The sequence below is a fragment of the Schistocerca gregaria genome, chromosome 2 (genome assembly GCF_023897955.1).
Source record: "Schistocerca gregaria isolate iqSchGreg1 chromosome 2, iqSchGreg1.2, whole genome shotgun sequence".
In the NCBI taxonomy this organism is placed as follows: domain Eukaryota; kingdom Metazoa; phylum Arthropoda; class Insecta; order Orthoptera; family Acrididae; genus Schistocerca; species Schistocerca gregaria.
In genome coordinates, this window is record NC_064921.1 from 948,969,021 (window position 1) to 948,987,259 (window position 18,239).

The 18,239-nt window shown below is 42.5% G+C and overlaps 1 protein-coding gene across 2 annotated transcripts in view; it reads right to left on the bottom strand.

Moving 5' to 3' along the window:
* LOC126335418 (zinc finger protein 432-like) overlaps nucleotides 1-15,569 on the bottom strand; it is a 75,933-nt gene extending 60,364 nt beyond the window's left edge. The window contains exon 1 of one of the 2 annotated variants that reach the window (XM_049998694.1): nucleotides 15,431-15,569. In XM_049998694.1, coding sequence (XP_049854651.1) covers nucleotides 15,431-15,437 — 7 coding nt within the window. In that variant the 5' untranslated portion in view covers nucleotides 15,438-15,569. The remainder of the gene's footprint in view (nucleotides 1-15,430) is intronic. The other variant, XM_049998695.1, reaches the window with a different exon arrangement.
* Nucleotides 15,570-18,239: the final 2,670 nt, after the last annotated feature.

The window sequence follows — 18,239 nt, forward strand, 5'->3', positions numbered from 1 at the left end:
GTCTCTTTTGCAGGAAATACAGGATGTGTCACTCAACATCCACTTCAGTGTGTGTGACTCATCAACAGCAGGTCTAGGTGTCCTGTGCAGGGGAGACAAGGACTAGGGACAGGATGTTACGGCTACCCCCTTAACCAACAAGTTCGAAGTGCTATCTTCCACTGAAACCAAACTGAGCCAGCGAGACTTTACTTATCGGAAAATGTGCACAGTGTAAAGGGAGGTAAAAACAAAGGGGGGGGGGGGGGGGGAAGAGGTCTATCAATTATCTGCAAGTCAACCATACAGCTAATAATGGTCCCCCCTTATGGAAATGCCAACAATGGACTGGAAAAAACACCATCCACATTCAGTGTGTATGCCTGGGGGTCTCATTCCACATTTGTCAATGGAGCTATTCCAATAGTCACTGAGGAAAAAGGGTGCAACCAACTGCAAAGTGAGGCTCATGTTGAGAAAAATGTTGTTTGTCATCTGGGATCTGGAGCTGTACTTATATCATTCCAGTGACAGGCAGAAAAGGTTGACATTATTAGCCTCGTTCATATTGTTTCAACAAAGCTCACAATCTGCAGCATTGTCCCGATAACAGAACGTGGCCTCCTGGTTCTCAATCAGGTGGAAAGTTTGAACCTGAGACAAAAGATACGTGACAAGCTAAGCTGCAACTTCCTGGACTTGTACCACAGTGTTGAGAACTGGAGGGTCCCCCTAAATGAATCAATTCTGCACTACACAATAGAGGCTATTACCCTGGTATCAGAGGGCTTTTTAGACTGGGCTAAACTACTAATAAGAAAAAAATATTATGTAAAAGTATGGTGTGCTTGCCTGTATCAAAATTGGTTCAAATGGCTCTGAGCACTATGGGACTTAACTTCTGAGGTCATCAGTCCCCTAGAACTTGGAACTACTTAAACCTAACTAACCTAAGGACATCACACACATCCATGCCCGAGGCAGGATTCAAACCTGCGACCGTAGCGGTTGAGCGGTTCCAGACTTTAGCACCTAGAACCGCTCATCCACTCCGGCTGGTGTGCCTGTATCAATGAAACTTTAACTTACTTGTTAGATTACAATGATATGCTGAACAAAGGTTCTAAACCAGAAGACAATTCTGATTTTGAGCCTGGAGATTTTTAAAAATTAATTTGCATGCACCAGGACAATGAAATACATTTCAACTTTTACATTTTGTAAGTTTAAAGGCCTTCATTTCTGTCCTGACACCATCTTGTGGTAACAACATTCTGAGAGCTTTCTAAAGCAAAACACTACTGATATACTGAAGACAATGTCAGGAAAACAACAGAAAGGTTGTTCTATTCACTGAAATAAAAGAATAAAGATCCTAATTATTTGTAGAAGTGTAGCTAATGGCAACTCACTGTGTAGCTGAGTGGCTGATATACTCATAAATAAGTCTGCAGACCTTGCCAAGTGTTCAGACAATTTTGCTGAGCTAAGTAGTACAGTTTACAAGTCAACTTGCATGGTTACTCTGTCCTGGTTGACTGCATTGTGCCAGCACTGCAGGATGAGCTGTAATAGTCAGTCCTGAAGGTCTCTGTCTGAAAGCTTGGCAGCATTTCAGTCATGCTTGTGTGCCTATCTAACGCTCAGTCTCACCCACACAGCGAACAGTTACCCTTACTTCTTCCATTATTTACATTTGACCAAGTGAGATGAGGTCTAGATTTCAAAAGAAAAAATAATATATAATAAGAACAACGAAAGCTACTTTGGGAAGAGGATACTGAGGGGTGTGAACTATTAATTATTAAAAGCTATTATTGGATTTGGCATACAATCACCTTTCATGTCCCTCTGGCATAACTGAGAAGCTGTAGTTGTGAGGATACGGGATGAACATCAAGACTGGAAAGTGTGCCCCAAATAAGGTGCATCAGACTGAACTATTTGCCAGGAATTATATAGTTTCGACTGTTTGGCCACTTAAGTTTTCATGTAGCGATACCCTGAGGAATTTTTTGAGCATGCTCGGTAGTAAAGGCCTCTGTGTAATAGATGGTACAGGACTTCCGGTCATGTGTGTAACTCTTTTGTCAGTATGGTTTAACGAAATCAGGATGGTTAATCAAACTAGAAAGAAAAAGTTCCTGAGAATTTCAGGTATGGGGAGGAAAATGGTGTCATTTGTTACAAGCTACTGATAAATTAATTGTGAGTGGGGGTAGGGGAGCATACAGCAAAAATGACTTTTCTTTCATCACAGCTGAGATACGCTAGCCATAAATAGGAGTTTAATCACTGTTTTTGAACACTGATAATTTTTATGGAATAATGTTCATATAACTAACAGACTTAGAAATATTAAGTATTTTAAAATTTGTGATTTTTAAAACTCAATAAAATTAAACTTTAATTTAAGGTTAAAAAACACAGATTTCCATGAGATTTTATGAAATTCCTGAAGTTCCCTGAGATTTCCTCTGATTTTTCCGGTAAAATGTAATTCCCTGAGAATTCCAGTTTTTCAAGAAGAATTGCCACCCTGGGGTCCTCAGGTTACTTGTGAAGTTTGTTTAAGAAATGACTCTTGGTCAGTAATAATATACCAAGTAAAACAACACAAAAATTGTGGACATGAAGTTTCAGCTAAAATAATTTATTCATTGACAGAGGCAAACATTTAATTTTATTTGTGAAATGTGTGCCCTATGGAAAGCAGAAGAAAATACTTTCAGCACTTTGCTGTGAATTTTAAAGGAATCTCAAATGAAGCTAGTAACTGTCAGGGTAGATGGGAGGTGCAACAGAAATCCAGTTTGCCATGCAGACTGGCATATCAGTAAGTTCACTCTTCCAGAGTCACCAGAAAGTGCCCTTGATGTGTGCAATGAAAAAGACTAAAACTGTGTTTCTTATCAAAGAATGTTACATGATATGGATCGACCAAAGGGGGCAGTTGTTCAAGACACTGACATCATGTTTATGAGGATGGAGTTGGTTCTATCTGACCATCCTGATTTAGGTTTGTCCTAAGTAACCTCAGGCAAATACCGGCTTTGTTTCTTCATTAAGACCATGGCCGACAACCTGTCCTATTCTCAGAAACCTATTTGTTTTACATGCATTATGATGACAAACCCAACACTGTTCTAATAATAATAATAATAATAATAATAATACATGACAGCTAGAATGGAGAACAATCTCCAATACGATGGGATGGGTAACGGCTGTTGTGGGCACACAGTCAGTAGGGAAAGGCTTTATAGACATTGAACCAGGTATTCAAATCATCTTGTAATACAGTGCTGACTGCATAATATGTACAACACACAACAATAATAAAGTAACTGAGTGCTACTTATTACGGGATATGAAATTCTTGACTGGCCTATGGAAGCAGATGGGTGAGAGTATGGTACAGGTTTTGGCAAAGGTTGTGACAGTTTTTCTCAGGACACTGGTGGTATTGGGAATACTGCTCAATGGTTATATAGGCAGCGGTAATGGTGTCTGTATTCTCCATTTACATTCATTGATTTTGGTAACTTACTACCAATATTATCAGCTTTCTAACTAACCTAGACCTCAGGATATGCTACTGGCCAGTCTCTTACCACACTTAATGTTACATTCCATCCAAGAGCTTGCATCACCATATCAATTTTCACTCACTGTTATACACGGGTCAAGGTTGTAACATGAGTGACAACAATGAAGTAGTCTGCAATAAAAAACACTAATTTCCAGTTCCAAAACCAAGTGAAACAGGTAGGATTATTTAGAATGGTAAGGGTCTGGAAAGGCGGAGTAAAAAAATGAATAACAGACAACAGGAAAACATTAGTATTTGAAGCATGGAATGTCAGAAATTTGAATGTGGTATGAAAGCTAGAAAATGAGAAAATTCAAATGTAAAGGCTAAGTCTACATATAGCGAGAGTCATTGAAGCAAAATGGAAGAAGGTAAGGATTTCTGGTTTGATGAATATAGGATACTATCAGCAGTAGCAGCGAATGGTAAAAGGGTTGGTTGGTTTGTGGGGGTCGAAGGGACCAGACTACAAAGGTCATCAGTCCCATGCTCCGCGACCATAAAACCTCACAAGGTGTAAAAACAAGTAAAAGAGGTAACAAGGGACGACACAGAACAAGAAAGACACAGACAAAGACCAAAAAACAAGGAAATAAAAGCACATAGAGATTTACAGTGGTTGGCCAACCATGGAAACAAAAAAGGAAAAGCCAACCATCAAGAAAAACACTAAAAACCACAACCTAAAACCGTAGGCCAAAGGCCAGACTCAAAACAAAAAGGACACAAACCCTTAGATCGAGCGATGAAAGCCCCCTGCACGAATAAAACTCAAAACTAGGTCTGCAATGCTGCGTCATCTGATAAAAGTCAGGGAGCGTATCAGGCAGCGCAAACATCTGTCTGAGTGCAGTTAAAAATGGACAGGCCAACAGGATGTGGACCACTGTCAATACTGATCCACAGCGGCAGAGAGGTGAGTCCTCACGGCGCAAGAGATGACCGTGCGTCATACTGGTGTGGCCAATGCGGAGCTGGCAGAGAACAACTGAGTCCTTGCAGGAGGCTCGTAAGGAGGAGTGCCACACGCCAGTAGCCTCCTTGACAGCCCGAAGTTTGTTGGGTGACGGCACGGTGCGCCATTCTACACCTCAGGTGCGAAGTACCTTCTGCCGCAAAACTGACCTGAGGTTACTCTCCAGAAGGCCAATCTCCAAGGCTGGTGCCTGACAGCCTGTTTGGCCAGCGTGTCAACACGTTAAATTCCCAGGATGCCGACATGATCCAAAGTCCACAGAGTGGCCACCAGCGGCAAGGGTATGGAGGGACTCCTAAATAGCCATCACCAGATGAGAGCGAGGCAAACACTGGTCAATAGCTCATAAACCGCTCAGGGAGTCACTACAGATAACAAAGAACTCACCTGAGCAGGAGCAGATATACTCTAGGGTGCGAGAGATGGCGACCAGTGCGGCAGTGAGAACACAGGAGTCAGCCGTCAATGAGTGTTGTTCATAAAGATCCCCTAGAGTAAGAGCAAAACCGACACTACCAGCAACCATCGAACTGTCAGTATAGACAATGTCACAGCCTTGAAATGGGGCAAGTATTGAAAGAAAGCGGCGGCGGAGGGTCTCAGGAGGGACTGAGTCCTTCGGGCCCTGTGACAAATCGAGCCGAAGGTATGGGCAGGCCACGCACCATGGGGGTAGGCATATATGGGCTCGAAAAACAGGAGGGAGAGTGAAAATCTCAATCCCAGAGAGAAGAGCCTGGACATGAACTAAGATCGTACATCCTGATCGGGGCCGCCACTCTGGCAGATGGACGACCGAGTTGGGGAACAGCAGATAGTAATTGGGATGCGTGGGCGAGCTACAAATGTGGGCAGCATAAGCAGCCAGTAATCGTTGGTGCCGGATCTGCAATGGAGAGACACCAGTCTTCACAAGTATGCGAGTGACAGGGCTTGTACGGAACGCTCCAGTGGCAAGTTGGATTCTGCTGTGAAGGACGGGGTCAAGCAACTGCAACACGGAAGGGGATGCCGAACTGTAAGCCAGGCTCTCATAATCTAGACGGGACTGGATTAACGCCTGGTACAGCCGTAAAAGGGTAGACCGATGGGCACCCCAGCTGGTGTGACTCAACCAACGAACAGTGTTAAGATGCCACCAGCACGTTTCTTTAAGCTGCCAAATATGAGGGAGCCAAGTCAACCTGGTATCAAAATCAATCCCAAAAACCGATGCGTCTCTACCACTGAAAGAGGTTCGCTGTCAAGATAAAGCCGTGGCTCAGGGTGAACAGTGCGACACCGGCAGAAATGCATAACGCAGGTCTTGGCAGCCGAAAACTGGAAGCCATGACCTACAGCCCAAGACTGCGCCTTGCGGAGAGCACTCTGCAGCTGCCATTCAGCAGCTGCAATGCCACTTGAGCTATAGTATAGGCAGAAGTCATCAGCATACAAGGAAGCTGAGACAGACGTTCCCACTGCCACAGCGAGCCCATTAATTGCAACAGAAAAGATGCAGACACTCAAGACAGATCCTTGCAGGACCCCATTCTCCTGAACTCAGGAGGAACTATGGGAGGCAGCAACTTGCATGCGGAAGGAACAAAGAGACAGAAAATTTTGTATGAAAATCGAGAGTGGACCCCGAAGACCCCACCTACGAAGCGTGGTGAGGATGTGATGTCGCCATGTCGTATCATATGCCTTCTGCATGTCAAAAAAGACGGCAACCAGATGCTGATGGCGGGCAAAGGCCGTATGGATGGCAGACTCCAGGCTCACCAGATTATCGGTGGCAGAGCAGCCCTTGCGGAACCCACCCTGAGACGGAGCCAAAAGGCCCGGGGCGCAAGCAGCCAACTCAACCTCCGGCTCACCACGTGTTCGAGCAACTTGCAAGGAACGTTGATGAGGCTAATGGAGCGGTAGCTGTCCACCTCCATTGGGTTCTTGCCAGGATTCAACACAGGGATTACGATGCTTTTCCGCCATTGCGACAGGAACTCACCCTCAACCCAAATACGGTTGAAAAGGTCTAGGAGGCATCGCTACCAGTCCACCAAGAGGTGTCTGAGCATCTGACAGTGGATACGATCTGGCCCGGGAGCTGTATCAGGGTAAGCAGCTAGGGCACTTTGGAATTCACGCTCACTGAATGGTGCAGTGTATGAGTCAGGGTGGTGTGGGTGAAATGAAGGGCTCCGATGTTCCAACCGCTCTTTCAGGGAGTATAAGGCTTGCGGGTAATTCGCAGAAAAGGAACTCTGAGCAAAATGCTCCGTTAAGTGGTTTGCAATTGTATCAGTGTCAGTACAGACTGCTCCATTCAGTGAAAGCGCACGTACACTGAGGGGGGTCCAATAGCCATAGAGTCAACTAATCTTGGCCCAAACCTGCGATGGAGAGGTACGGAGCCCAATGGTGGAGACATACCTTTTCCAGCAATCCTGTTTGCATCGGCGAATGAGGCAGCAGGCTTGCACATGGAGCTGTTTAAAACCAAGACACAGTCCTCCACCGAGGGGACCCAGAAGAACAGGGAATCGCAGATTCTGCAGCAGTAACTATGCCGGCGGTGTCCGAGTGAACCACCGCATCAATGGCATCACTGGAAAGAGGCCCATTAGTGGCAATGGAGGTAAACAAGTCCCAGTTAGCCTTATTCATAGCCCATCTGCAGGGGTGCCCAGAAGAGTGACGCTGTGGCAGTGACAGAAAGATCGGAACGTGGTCACTACTGCACAAGTCGTCATGCACACTCCATTGGACACAGGGTAATAGGCTAGGGCTGCCAATCGAAAGGGCGATGGCTGAGTACATGCCATGTGCCACACTGAAATGTGTAAAGGCACCATTATTTAAAAGAGAAAGGTCGAGCTGTGCCAACACTTGCTCAATGATGCTGCCTTGGCCTGTTGCCACTGATCCACCCCACAGGGTGTTGAAGTCGCCCAGTAACAGAAAAGGTGGCGGCAATTGAGCTATCAGTGCAGCCAGGACATGCTGTGGAACATCACCATCCGATGACAATAGAGACTGTAGGCTGTAACAGCCTGAGGCATCCGCACCCGAACAGTGACAGCCTCTAAAGGTGTTTGTAGAGCGCCACACTCACTGTACAGAGTGTGAAGGATGTAGATGCAGACGCCACCAGATACCCTCTCATAAGCAGCTCGGTTCTTATAGTAACCCCGATAGCCACGGGGGTCAGGGGTTTGCACTGCTGGAAACCAAGTTTCCTGAAGAACAATGCAGAGGAAAGGGCGAAGGCTGAGAATTTGTCGGAACTCGGCAAGATGGTGGAAAAAACCGCTGCACTTCCACTAGAGGATGACATTGTCCATGGCCGAGAAAGGCGTGAAGGGACCCAGGAGGCGGATTATGCTGCTGCATCACCTGCTGCCACCAATGGAGTACCTGTGCGAGTGTTATCAATTGTGTCTGAGGGTCCTGTAAGATCTAGGTCCTCAGCGGATGCCAGAATCTCTACCTCGTCTGCAGACACAGAGATTGTGGTGGGGTGGGGTGCCACCACAAGTTCCTTGGTCTTAGAGGTCTTCTTCTTGGACTTTTTTTGCTGCTCCTTGGGTTTCACTGGCTGGGAGGGCTTCACCCATTCAGTCTCTGGGACGGAGGAGGATCGTGAAGCCCTACGACCAGCTGCTTCTGGACACTTATGCCACTGCCGGGCGACATCTTTCCCATTTGTGGAAACCTGGGAAGGAAGGGACGCAAGGGACCCCTTGCGAAGGAGAGGAATCGAAGAAGTTGGCTGCTTCTCTGGCTTACAAGGGGGGATGGGCGTTCCTGATGGGTGGGGGGTGTTGCTCCTGAGGTAGGTGGCTTCGGAGCAACAGGGTGGGTAGTGCCCCTCACGGTCAAGGGGGCATATGGAGTTGTAGAGCTCAGGGAGCCGACTGGACTTCACTGAACTGATGGAGCTATCACAGTTGGTGTAGCGATGACATATGAGGAAGTCATTCGCACAGGATGGATTTGTTCATATGAGGTGCATTCATGTTCTAAGGCCTCCAATTTTTTTTCTCCGGACTGGAAAGAGATAGAAACATGCGCATTGTTTTAAAATGAGGCCACGTTCATTGTCAATACGTCCCAGAGATGGCAGCACCGTACGGCAGATGGAATTTTACTGCCAGCGACGAGAATGAGAACTGCTTTAAATACTTAAAATGGCGACGTTTTCCTTACTTGAATAGCATGCAATCATTCGTTTTATGAATTTGCGTGGTGTGAAACCAATTGAAATTCATCGACTGTTGAAGGAGACATGTGGTGATGGAGTTATGGATGTGTCAAAAGTGCGTTTGTGGGTGCGACAGTTTAATGAAGGCAGAACATCGTGTGACAACAAACCAAAACAACCTCGGACTCGTACAAGCCGGTCTGACGACATGATCGAGAAAGTGGAGACAATTGTTTTGGGGGATCGCCGAATGACTGTTGAACAGATCACCTCCAGAGTTGGCATTTCTGTGGGTTCTGTGCACACAATCCTGCATGGCGACCTGAAAATGCGAAAAGTGTCATCCAGGTGGGTGCCACGAATGCTGACGGATGACCACATGCCTGCCTGTGTGGCATGCTGCCAAGCAATATTGATACGGAACAACAGCATGAATGGCACTTTCTTTTCATCGGTTGTGACAATGGATGAGACATGGATGCCATTTTTCAATCCAGAAACAAAGTGCCAGTCATCTCAATGGAAGCGCACAGTCACCGTCACCAAAAAAATTTCGGTTAACCGCCAGTGCTGAAAAAATGATGGTGTCCATGTTCTGGGAAAGCGAGGGTGTAATTCTTACCCATTGCGTTCCAAAGGGCACTACGGTAACAGGTGCATCCTATGAAAATGTTTTGGAGAACAAATTCCTTCCTGCACTGCAACAAAAACCACCGGGAAGGGCTGCGCGTGTGCTATTTCACCAAGACAACGCACCCGCACACCGAGCTAACGTTACGCAACAGTTTCTTCGTGATAACAACTTTGAAGTGATTCCTCATGCTCCCTACTCACCTGACCTGGCTCCTAGTGACTTTTGGCTTTTTCCAACAATGAAAGACACTCTCCATGGCCGCACATTCACCAGCCGTGCTGCTATTGCCTCAGCGATTTTCCAGTGGTCAAAACAGACTCCTAAAGATGCCTTAGCCGCTGCCATGAAGTCATGGCGTCAGTGTTGTGAAAAATGTGTACGTCTGCAGGGCGATTACGTCGAGAAGTAACGCCAGTTTCATTGATTTCGGGTGAGTAGTTAATTAGAAAAAAAAAAAAAAATCGGAGGCCTTAGAACTTGAATGCACCTCGTATTTCCTCTTAGCCTCAGTATCGGTCAGTTGGTCCAGGGTCTTACATTCCATGATTTTGCACTCTTTCTGTAGGATCCTGAAGTCTGGCGAGCAAGGTGAATGATTCTCTCTGCAGTTGACACAGATGGGAGGCGGGGCACATGGAGTATTGGGATATGATGGATGTCCGCAATGTTGACATATGAGGCTGGAAGTACAGCGGGAAGACGTATGGCCGAACTCCCAGCACTTAAAGCACCACATCGGGGGAGGGATATAAGGCTTGACATCACAACGGTAGACCATCACCTGTAATGTATCACCCTCGAAAGCCAAGATGAAGGCACCAGCACCAATCTGATTATCCTTTGGACTCCGATGAACACGCTAGACGAAATGTATGCCTCGCCGCTCTAAATTGGAGCGTAGCTCGTCATCAGACCTATGGAAAATAATACCCTGGACCATATTTAAACTCTTATGGTGTGTGATGGAAACTGAAACATCCCCCAGCTTGTCACAAGCAAGGAACCTTCGTGACTGGGCAGATGATGCCATTTTCATCAATACTGACCCAAGGTGCATTTTGGACAAGCCCTCCACCTCCCCAAACTTGTCCTCTAAATGCTCTAAAAAGAATTGAGGCTTCGTTGACATGAAAAACTCCCTATCAGCTCTTGTTCAAACTAGGAACCGGGGCGAATAAGTGTCGCTGCCATCCTGAGCCTTTCGCTCCTCCCACAGTGTGGCCAGGGAGGGGAACAATGTGGGATTGTATTTCTGAGCACTGAATTGAGCCCAAGAATGTTTAGAGACTGCTGGCCACCAGCAAGAGATGATGTACCACACTTCATTGCGGGTCATCCGCCCTGATGCCACCCACTTCGAGCAAGGGCCCTCCTCACGGGTGCCACCCAGCCTCAGCAAGAGCCACCTGTCAGGATGGCCATTGCTGGGAGTCCCAATGCCCCATGGAGATAGGCATCTGCTCCTTGGCATACATGGGGAGTTAATGGCGCAGGCGTCAGCAGAGCAATCCCTGTGTTGTCAGGGGGCTACAACCATAAGGGTACATGGTGCCCCCACCTCAACGGACTGGCTACTGTGCTGGATATTAGGTGCAAGGAAGTCCACGGTCATCATCTCCACAGAAAGCAACACAGCACAGTGCATGGTGAAAATCGCACCCAGGGATGTATCCTCACCCAAGAGATGGAGAACGAGCGGGACTGCAATGCGACGACAAGAAAGCTGGCTAAAGGTTTCAATGCACGATGGACACAATGCACCATGAAAGGCGTCCTTCCCCAATTGGCTCGTTCTTCGGAAAAAAAATTTGAAAGATGGAGATCAAATTCGAGAGAGGACCATCACATAAAAGCCAAAACATGTGAGAATTCTTTTAGTCGCCACTTACGACAGGCAGGAATACCGCGGGTCTATTCTTACCCCCCCGAACCCGCATGGTGGTGTTAAAAGGGAGTACGATTTGTTATGAATAGGAAAGCAGGGCAGACAATTACTGTGAGTAGTTCAGTGATAGGGATGTTCTGATCAGAACTGTCAGCAAAACAATGCCAACAACAATAGTTCAGGTATACATCCCAATATCACAAGCACAACCTGAAAAGTTAGAGAAAATATATGAGGATATTGAATGTAAAGTTCAATATGTGCAAGCAGATGAAATGCAGTTGTAGGGGAAGGAACAGAAGAATAAGTTACAAGAGACTATGGATTTTGTAGAGGAATGAGAGAGGAGAAAGATTGAGTTCTGCAATAAATTACAGCTAGAAATAGTGAATACACTGTTCAAAATTCACAAGAGGGCACGGAATACTTGGGAAAGGCCTGGAGACATGGAAAGATTCCAAATTAAGATATTGGATTATAAGGCATATCCATGAGCAGATACAGACTCGGATCACAATTTAATAATGATGAGAAATAAGATGAAGTTTAAGAGGCTTGTCCAGAAGAATCAATGTGCAAATAAGTGGGATACTTAAGTACTGAGAAATGATGAAGGGTGTCAGAAGTTGTCTGAAGTTATCCATACTGTGATAATCAATAAAAGAATAGGGCTATTTCATCTCAAATTATACAGTTTAAGAGTGAATATGTCACACCATTATTTCAAAGTTTTCTGGAAAAAATATATGTTGATATTCCACCTGACACCTCTCAAAAAATAAAATATTTTGATTTTCTGATCTGTTAAAACATCACGGACCTCTCTACATGAGAGTATTTGTGAAGAGGGGGGAAGCTGTAATAAAATATTACTAGTGACAGAGATCAGAAATTATTTTTAATAAATAATGATTAAAACATACACACTTCTGAGCTCTTTTTCGTGATTTGGAAAAATGAACTATAAAAATATGTAACTTTTAACAAACTACAAAACTATGTTTTGAAAATATGAAAAGTCAATGGATGTTAAATGTCTTGAGAAATAGTGACGTGGAAAGACTGCTGTCAGCTGAAATTATTTTACTCTTTAAAAATTATCTTCTCTAAAAACACCATCCAGAATATTCTATGAATGGTATGTTAGTTGGTCATTGTACTCCTCAAACATACAATAAGAGTGGGCAATGTTTTGTAGGGCAAAATTTGAAATTTTTTTTATGTTAGGTCCATTTACTCTCAGAAAAATGATGCAAAACTTGCATATATTAGTCAAAATAATTATTTTACAGCCTTTTTAAGTGAGTGGGAAAACCAATGCTCATTTTGTTTAAGCATTTTATAAAAAAAAATAGATACAGAAAATAGCTTTGTATACACATTTTTCTGTTTCCGATATTCACAAATTGTTTACTTCTTCATGACATTCCATAAATTAAAATTGCCTACACTATAACAATCAGCGCTTTTTTTTTTTTTTTTTTTTTTTTTTTTTTTTTTTTTTTTTTTTTTAAATCTGCTCCTCATCTAACTTGTATAGCTAAGATGAATAGGCACATGGACAAGGATGATCCAACAACAGCAGTTCTTGGGAAATGGGAACTGCACACTGATCCTTTGATGATGGTCATTTGAAAGAAACTGCTGGATAATGCATGGACTGTCACAAAGAAGATGGTTACATACTGCATTCATGAGCTACACTAATTATTTGCCCCACCCAACAATGATTGTCATACACACAAGTAATGAAGTTGTTCACAACAAAGTCTTCCAAAGTATACTGTGGTCTCTGCATTTCATACACAGTGACGGGTGCATTTCTTGGAGATTAAAATTCAGGATGAAAGGATAGCAATGATTTCTGGCCTCCGTGAAAGTGAAGAAGAATTAAACTGTGAGATCCATTGAATGGAATGAATAGTCTAATGAATACAGGATATAGATTGGGAGTAAACCTAAGAGAGTAATGACAAGTAGGAGAAAGGCGATTAATGATACACTTCACTTCACAACTGACGACCAAGATGTAGATTACATTAAAGTATTCTGTTATGTTGGAAGCAAAAAATATGGTGGACATAACATGAAGGACATAAAACGCAAATTAGTGTAGGCAAACAGGGCATTCCTGGCCAAGGGCTGCTGCTAGTAACAAACATTGACCTTAATCAGACGAAATAATTTCTGAAAATGTACATTTGGAGCACAGCATTGTACGTCAGTTATTCATGGACTACGGAAAAACCAGAAAAGACGACACGCAAAGTGTTTAAGATGTGGTGCTAATGGTATTTTGATATTTAGGTGGACTGAGAAGTTAAGAAATTAAGTGATTCTCTGCAGAAACAGCAAAGAATGGAGTATATGGAGAACACATTTAAAGTATGATACTGAACCCTCTCCCCTCCTCCTCTCAGCTCTTGATTGTGGTGACAGACTGATCTGCGACGCAACCCGAAGTCTAGGTTAGGTTGGAAGGTAAGAACTGGGTTAGAGTTAACGAAGCCAACAAATGTAAACAAAGAAAATGTAGTTGTGGAAACAAATTTATTCATAGCAAAGCCTAATGTTTACACCTGCACCATACTAAAAAACGCTATGTAGGTCCTATACATGAACTTTTACCTACTTCACTGGCAAGAAAGGAACAGGCCGATTACGAATGTGTTAACGTATCAGGAAATAACTTTCATGGTACTAAAGGGAGCTGTTGAGGGTAAAAAAAAATAGTATGACAAAACAGAGTTTGTGAAACATCCAACAAATAATTGAGGATTAATGGTAAAAGACATTGGCACAAGAGAGGAATTCGTGGTATGCTGCAGCAAGCCAGAAGACTGATGAAAAATTAATATTACAATCAACATACTGTGACAATCAAAAACTAGATTCAAACACGAATTGTTGCATTTGATGTATACTAATATTTCTATGGAAATCTAAGATGGAGTCCTGGTTTGGTGCAAATTTTCAAATGTAAGAACATAATTACTACAATGAAAGTTCATCATTTCTGAATGGCTTTTGGTGACATTATTTCGTATCACAGCATCTTTATTGATTTCATCCTAATTCATCATATTTCAATGAGTTTAATTCCATTAATATTACAAACTTAAACTTGGCGAGAAAAGTTTGGCAAACTGCATTTGATAATTAAAAAGGAGTGTTGTCCGTCAGCTACAATGCGATAAAGATATGTATAGCAGCTGTCTTCAAATACTAGCTGTACGCACAATTAATTCTTGGGCTAATACCTCCCTCCCTCTTTGTCTCTTACATGAACAATGTTAGTATAAGCACCAAACTGTACAAAACATTAAGTAAAATGGCGATAATTACAAAGCAATTATGGCGATAATTAAAGCAAAAAGCCTAATCAATAACAGCATAATGAAGAATTTTATTACAGCGACAAAATCACAATAATAATTTAATTATGAACGTAATGTTAAGAAAGAAAACTGAATTTTTTGTGAGTGGTCTATCTGCAGCATCCAATTACTGTAAATAGGCTACTTAAGGCAGAAATAAACACAATTATGGGCGTGTCAGTGGTGTTGCTGTCATTATCATTATTACATAAGGCAACAGATCAAAACAACTGTTAAAATACAACTGTCCAATGCTTTCAGCTAAGAAATTCCTCAATCTCTCAAGACTTCACTGTAGCATGTAATGATCTGCGTTACGGCTAAGACAATTTAGCTTTTTAATAGTGGATATAGCCAACAATAGAGGGAATTATGCCACAAATAAGGGTGCAAGCGTCTTTAATTCTCCTGAGTCTAATATTCTATGGTCACTGCTCGAAGGACGAAGCAGTGTCAACTCTCACAACTTACAAAGCTTGCATGCTGAAACTCAATAGCATAACTAAAAATTCCTTCTACATGTGACATGATGATCAACGCCACAACCGCCGCTATTAACATCGCTATAGATATTATTAGCACTTGAGAAGCGTATGAAATATAACAATTTTAGTGCTGTGTCACAAATCATAGGAAACGAAACAATCAAGTAAACGAAAAAAAGAGAGAATAGTTTTTACACAAATGTTTACGAAAGAAAGCGAAACTTGTTTGTTTTCAACTGCATCACTGGTGTATCTACTCAAATTACACAGCAAACGCACATGAACACATCCAAAACTTTCTAATTTTCTTACTAACCGCCCATTTCCGTTTGTTACGCCAACTGCATGAGAAAAACATACATTAATCCCTTTAAATACAACAATAAGTTAAAATTCCCACTCGATACAACTCCTTCACAGCTAAAAATCGATACCACTATCGACAATCTATTGTCATCCGTATATGCACGACAGTATTCTAGTAGGTCGATATCTATGAAGCATTTGCCAGCGAAATCCTTGCTTTTACGCATATCGCATTGGCAGTGTTTGCACATAGATCCACGCTAATAGATACAAAAACTACAGGGTGACAAAACGAGACTGCTCTCTAAACAGTAATCTCAAAAAAGCGTTTCCAGAGCGATTGAGAACTTCTACATGTACACACCAACCAATTCGTGTTTCCCATTTTCCCCCTAGAAACACCGGTCTGATACACTGGCATGACCGCCAGAAATGTTACAGATCGCAACGAAATGGTGTTTTTTTATCGAGTAATCTTTATTGAGGCTACACTTCAAGGCCAGCTTCCTCTGGTCGTCAGGGCTCCTTCAAGTCACGGGACTGTCACGTCAAGGTGTATTCCCATTGTTCGTCACGTCAAGACATTTTAAGCGGGGTTTACACGGGCATGTATTGGTGCACGTTGACTTACGAGTGTCAAGATGAGTGTATAAACACCCAAAATCGCACGTTGTCGCTACTGGCGCACTTACAAATGAAAGTTGAAGCCGGATCTACTGACTTGCCCACTTTGGCTCTCCCTCTACTTTTTCATCGTCTTCGCTGAATGACTCTTCTTACCGAGTGACATTCAATCTGTTTTTGCCCGTTCTAGAGGTGACACCGTACAAATTTTATTTTGTTTCCGAGGTCTGAAATACAAGGATAACAGCCGTTACAGTATACTACACAGTTTCAGCAACTCTGCAAAGAACATCCGTGTTTCTCGAAGGATGGAAGTAGAGAGGGAAGAAGCGATAAGAGACATTATAAACAGAAGGAGGATAAATGTACTACATATTGATGAAAATGAAATAAAAGCCAAAATCCGAAGTTTACGAAATGCATACATGACACAGAACAAGGTTAAGAATTCGTTGAGGAGTGATCCTTCAAGAAATGAAATTTATAATTCAACATTTCCCTGGTTTTCTATTGATGATCGGTTTTGTAGAACATTGCAATAGCGAGAGAACCAAAATAACTCGCATTCGAGAATCTTTTCTCTGAATAATGTGCCTAGGAGCCTCAATAAATGTTCAAAACTATACCTGTTCATTCGAAAATGGATTTCGAAGTAAGCTTTTCCCTCATTTTCGAACTCCCTAACCAGAATTCAAGACGCTCCCAACTCATTTCTCCTAGCAATCCACATTCGAAGACAATATCGGCGTTTTCTCTTTTCCATACTCAAGCGTTCAGCAACTTTTTGAATTGCAATTAAAGCAACGACTCGAATGCCCTCACATGATAATTCAGTTGACGCCATGTTGAACAGCTAAATTGGATTTGCCTGGACTGAAAATTTTCACGTCTGTTTGAATGGCAACTGGCGCACGTTGAAGTCAGTTGGCGTACGTAAACACAATTGTAAGTCAGTGCATGTCACGTGATCTCAACTCTCATGGATAATGTAACTGTTTTTTCGCAGGAATTGCGGTCTTCACAAAATGATTCTCAACTGTTTTTACGCGCAGAATGCACATGCGCAGTGCGGTAGCTCGTACACGGATGCTGGAGTCCACATTTGTAGGAAGATGACGGTCATTGGACCCAAACGGTTTGCAGCTAGCAGGAATAGCTTGTAGGCTAAAGGAAGACAGAAGTGCAAAACAACCCAAAAAAGAGTGTGGATCCAAAAAATGTCTTTACATGGTGCAGAAGGTTACGAGCAGCCATCACATTCCGTGAAAAATTGGTTTGTTTTTGTTGCCAGTCCAGTGTGAATTTTTGCACAGTAGTCATAACCTCATCAATATGTTTTCCTTCAAGATTTATAATTTTTCTTTACATTTTGAATTTGGTTTTTAATAGTTAAAGTGCCTTATTTACATTGGTGTTAGCTAGTGGAACCACATATGCATTGACAATTGCTGCTTGCAAAACTGTTTCACACACCATCCTCAAAGCTTCTGAACAGTAAATAAATCTACCACAAACGCATATTTAAACAAACAAATCTAATACATTACCTAATGGTATACTGAAAAAAAGCAGTTTGTCAATGTTGGATCCAATCTTACCGTCCCACACATCACTGTTAAAATTCTCGCTCTCTGCAAAAGTTTTGAAGGTTTCAAGATGCTTAAGGTATACAAAAGAAAAACTTCGTACTTATCTTCATTTTCTCTTGTTGTTGGCTCCAAGTCTTGTGTCCAGGGGCACATTCTTTAATGATGTGGGTTCCTGATGACTAAATAACTGATGAAGATTTACCTGTACATTTCTTGAATTTTACTCTTTGTCACATTATTAAATATCACGGCGTTTTTACAATTCCACTTAATATTCCAAATTAAATTCTTAGTGTCGATCATATAAATACATTTGTCTCCATCTGAGGCATGCCCACTATTTCTTACATTCTACCATACAATATTCCAAAGTGTTTACAAAGCGAAAGAGTTTACCTACTTTCTTGACAAAAGAAGAATCATTAACAGGTCATAGCATTACTTTACACATGTATACAGAAACAATTAATAATTAGTGTTAGGTTGTGCAATTAATAATATGAATTTTAAGTATGCCAGATACTTCATAATTTCAGGTATTACTAAAAGATGAGTTATTTTAACCTTTAGTACATATCGATTATAACAATTGAATTTCTTTTTATA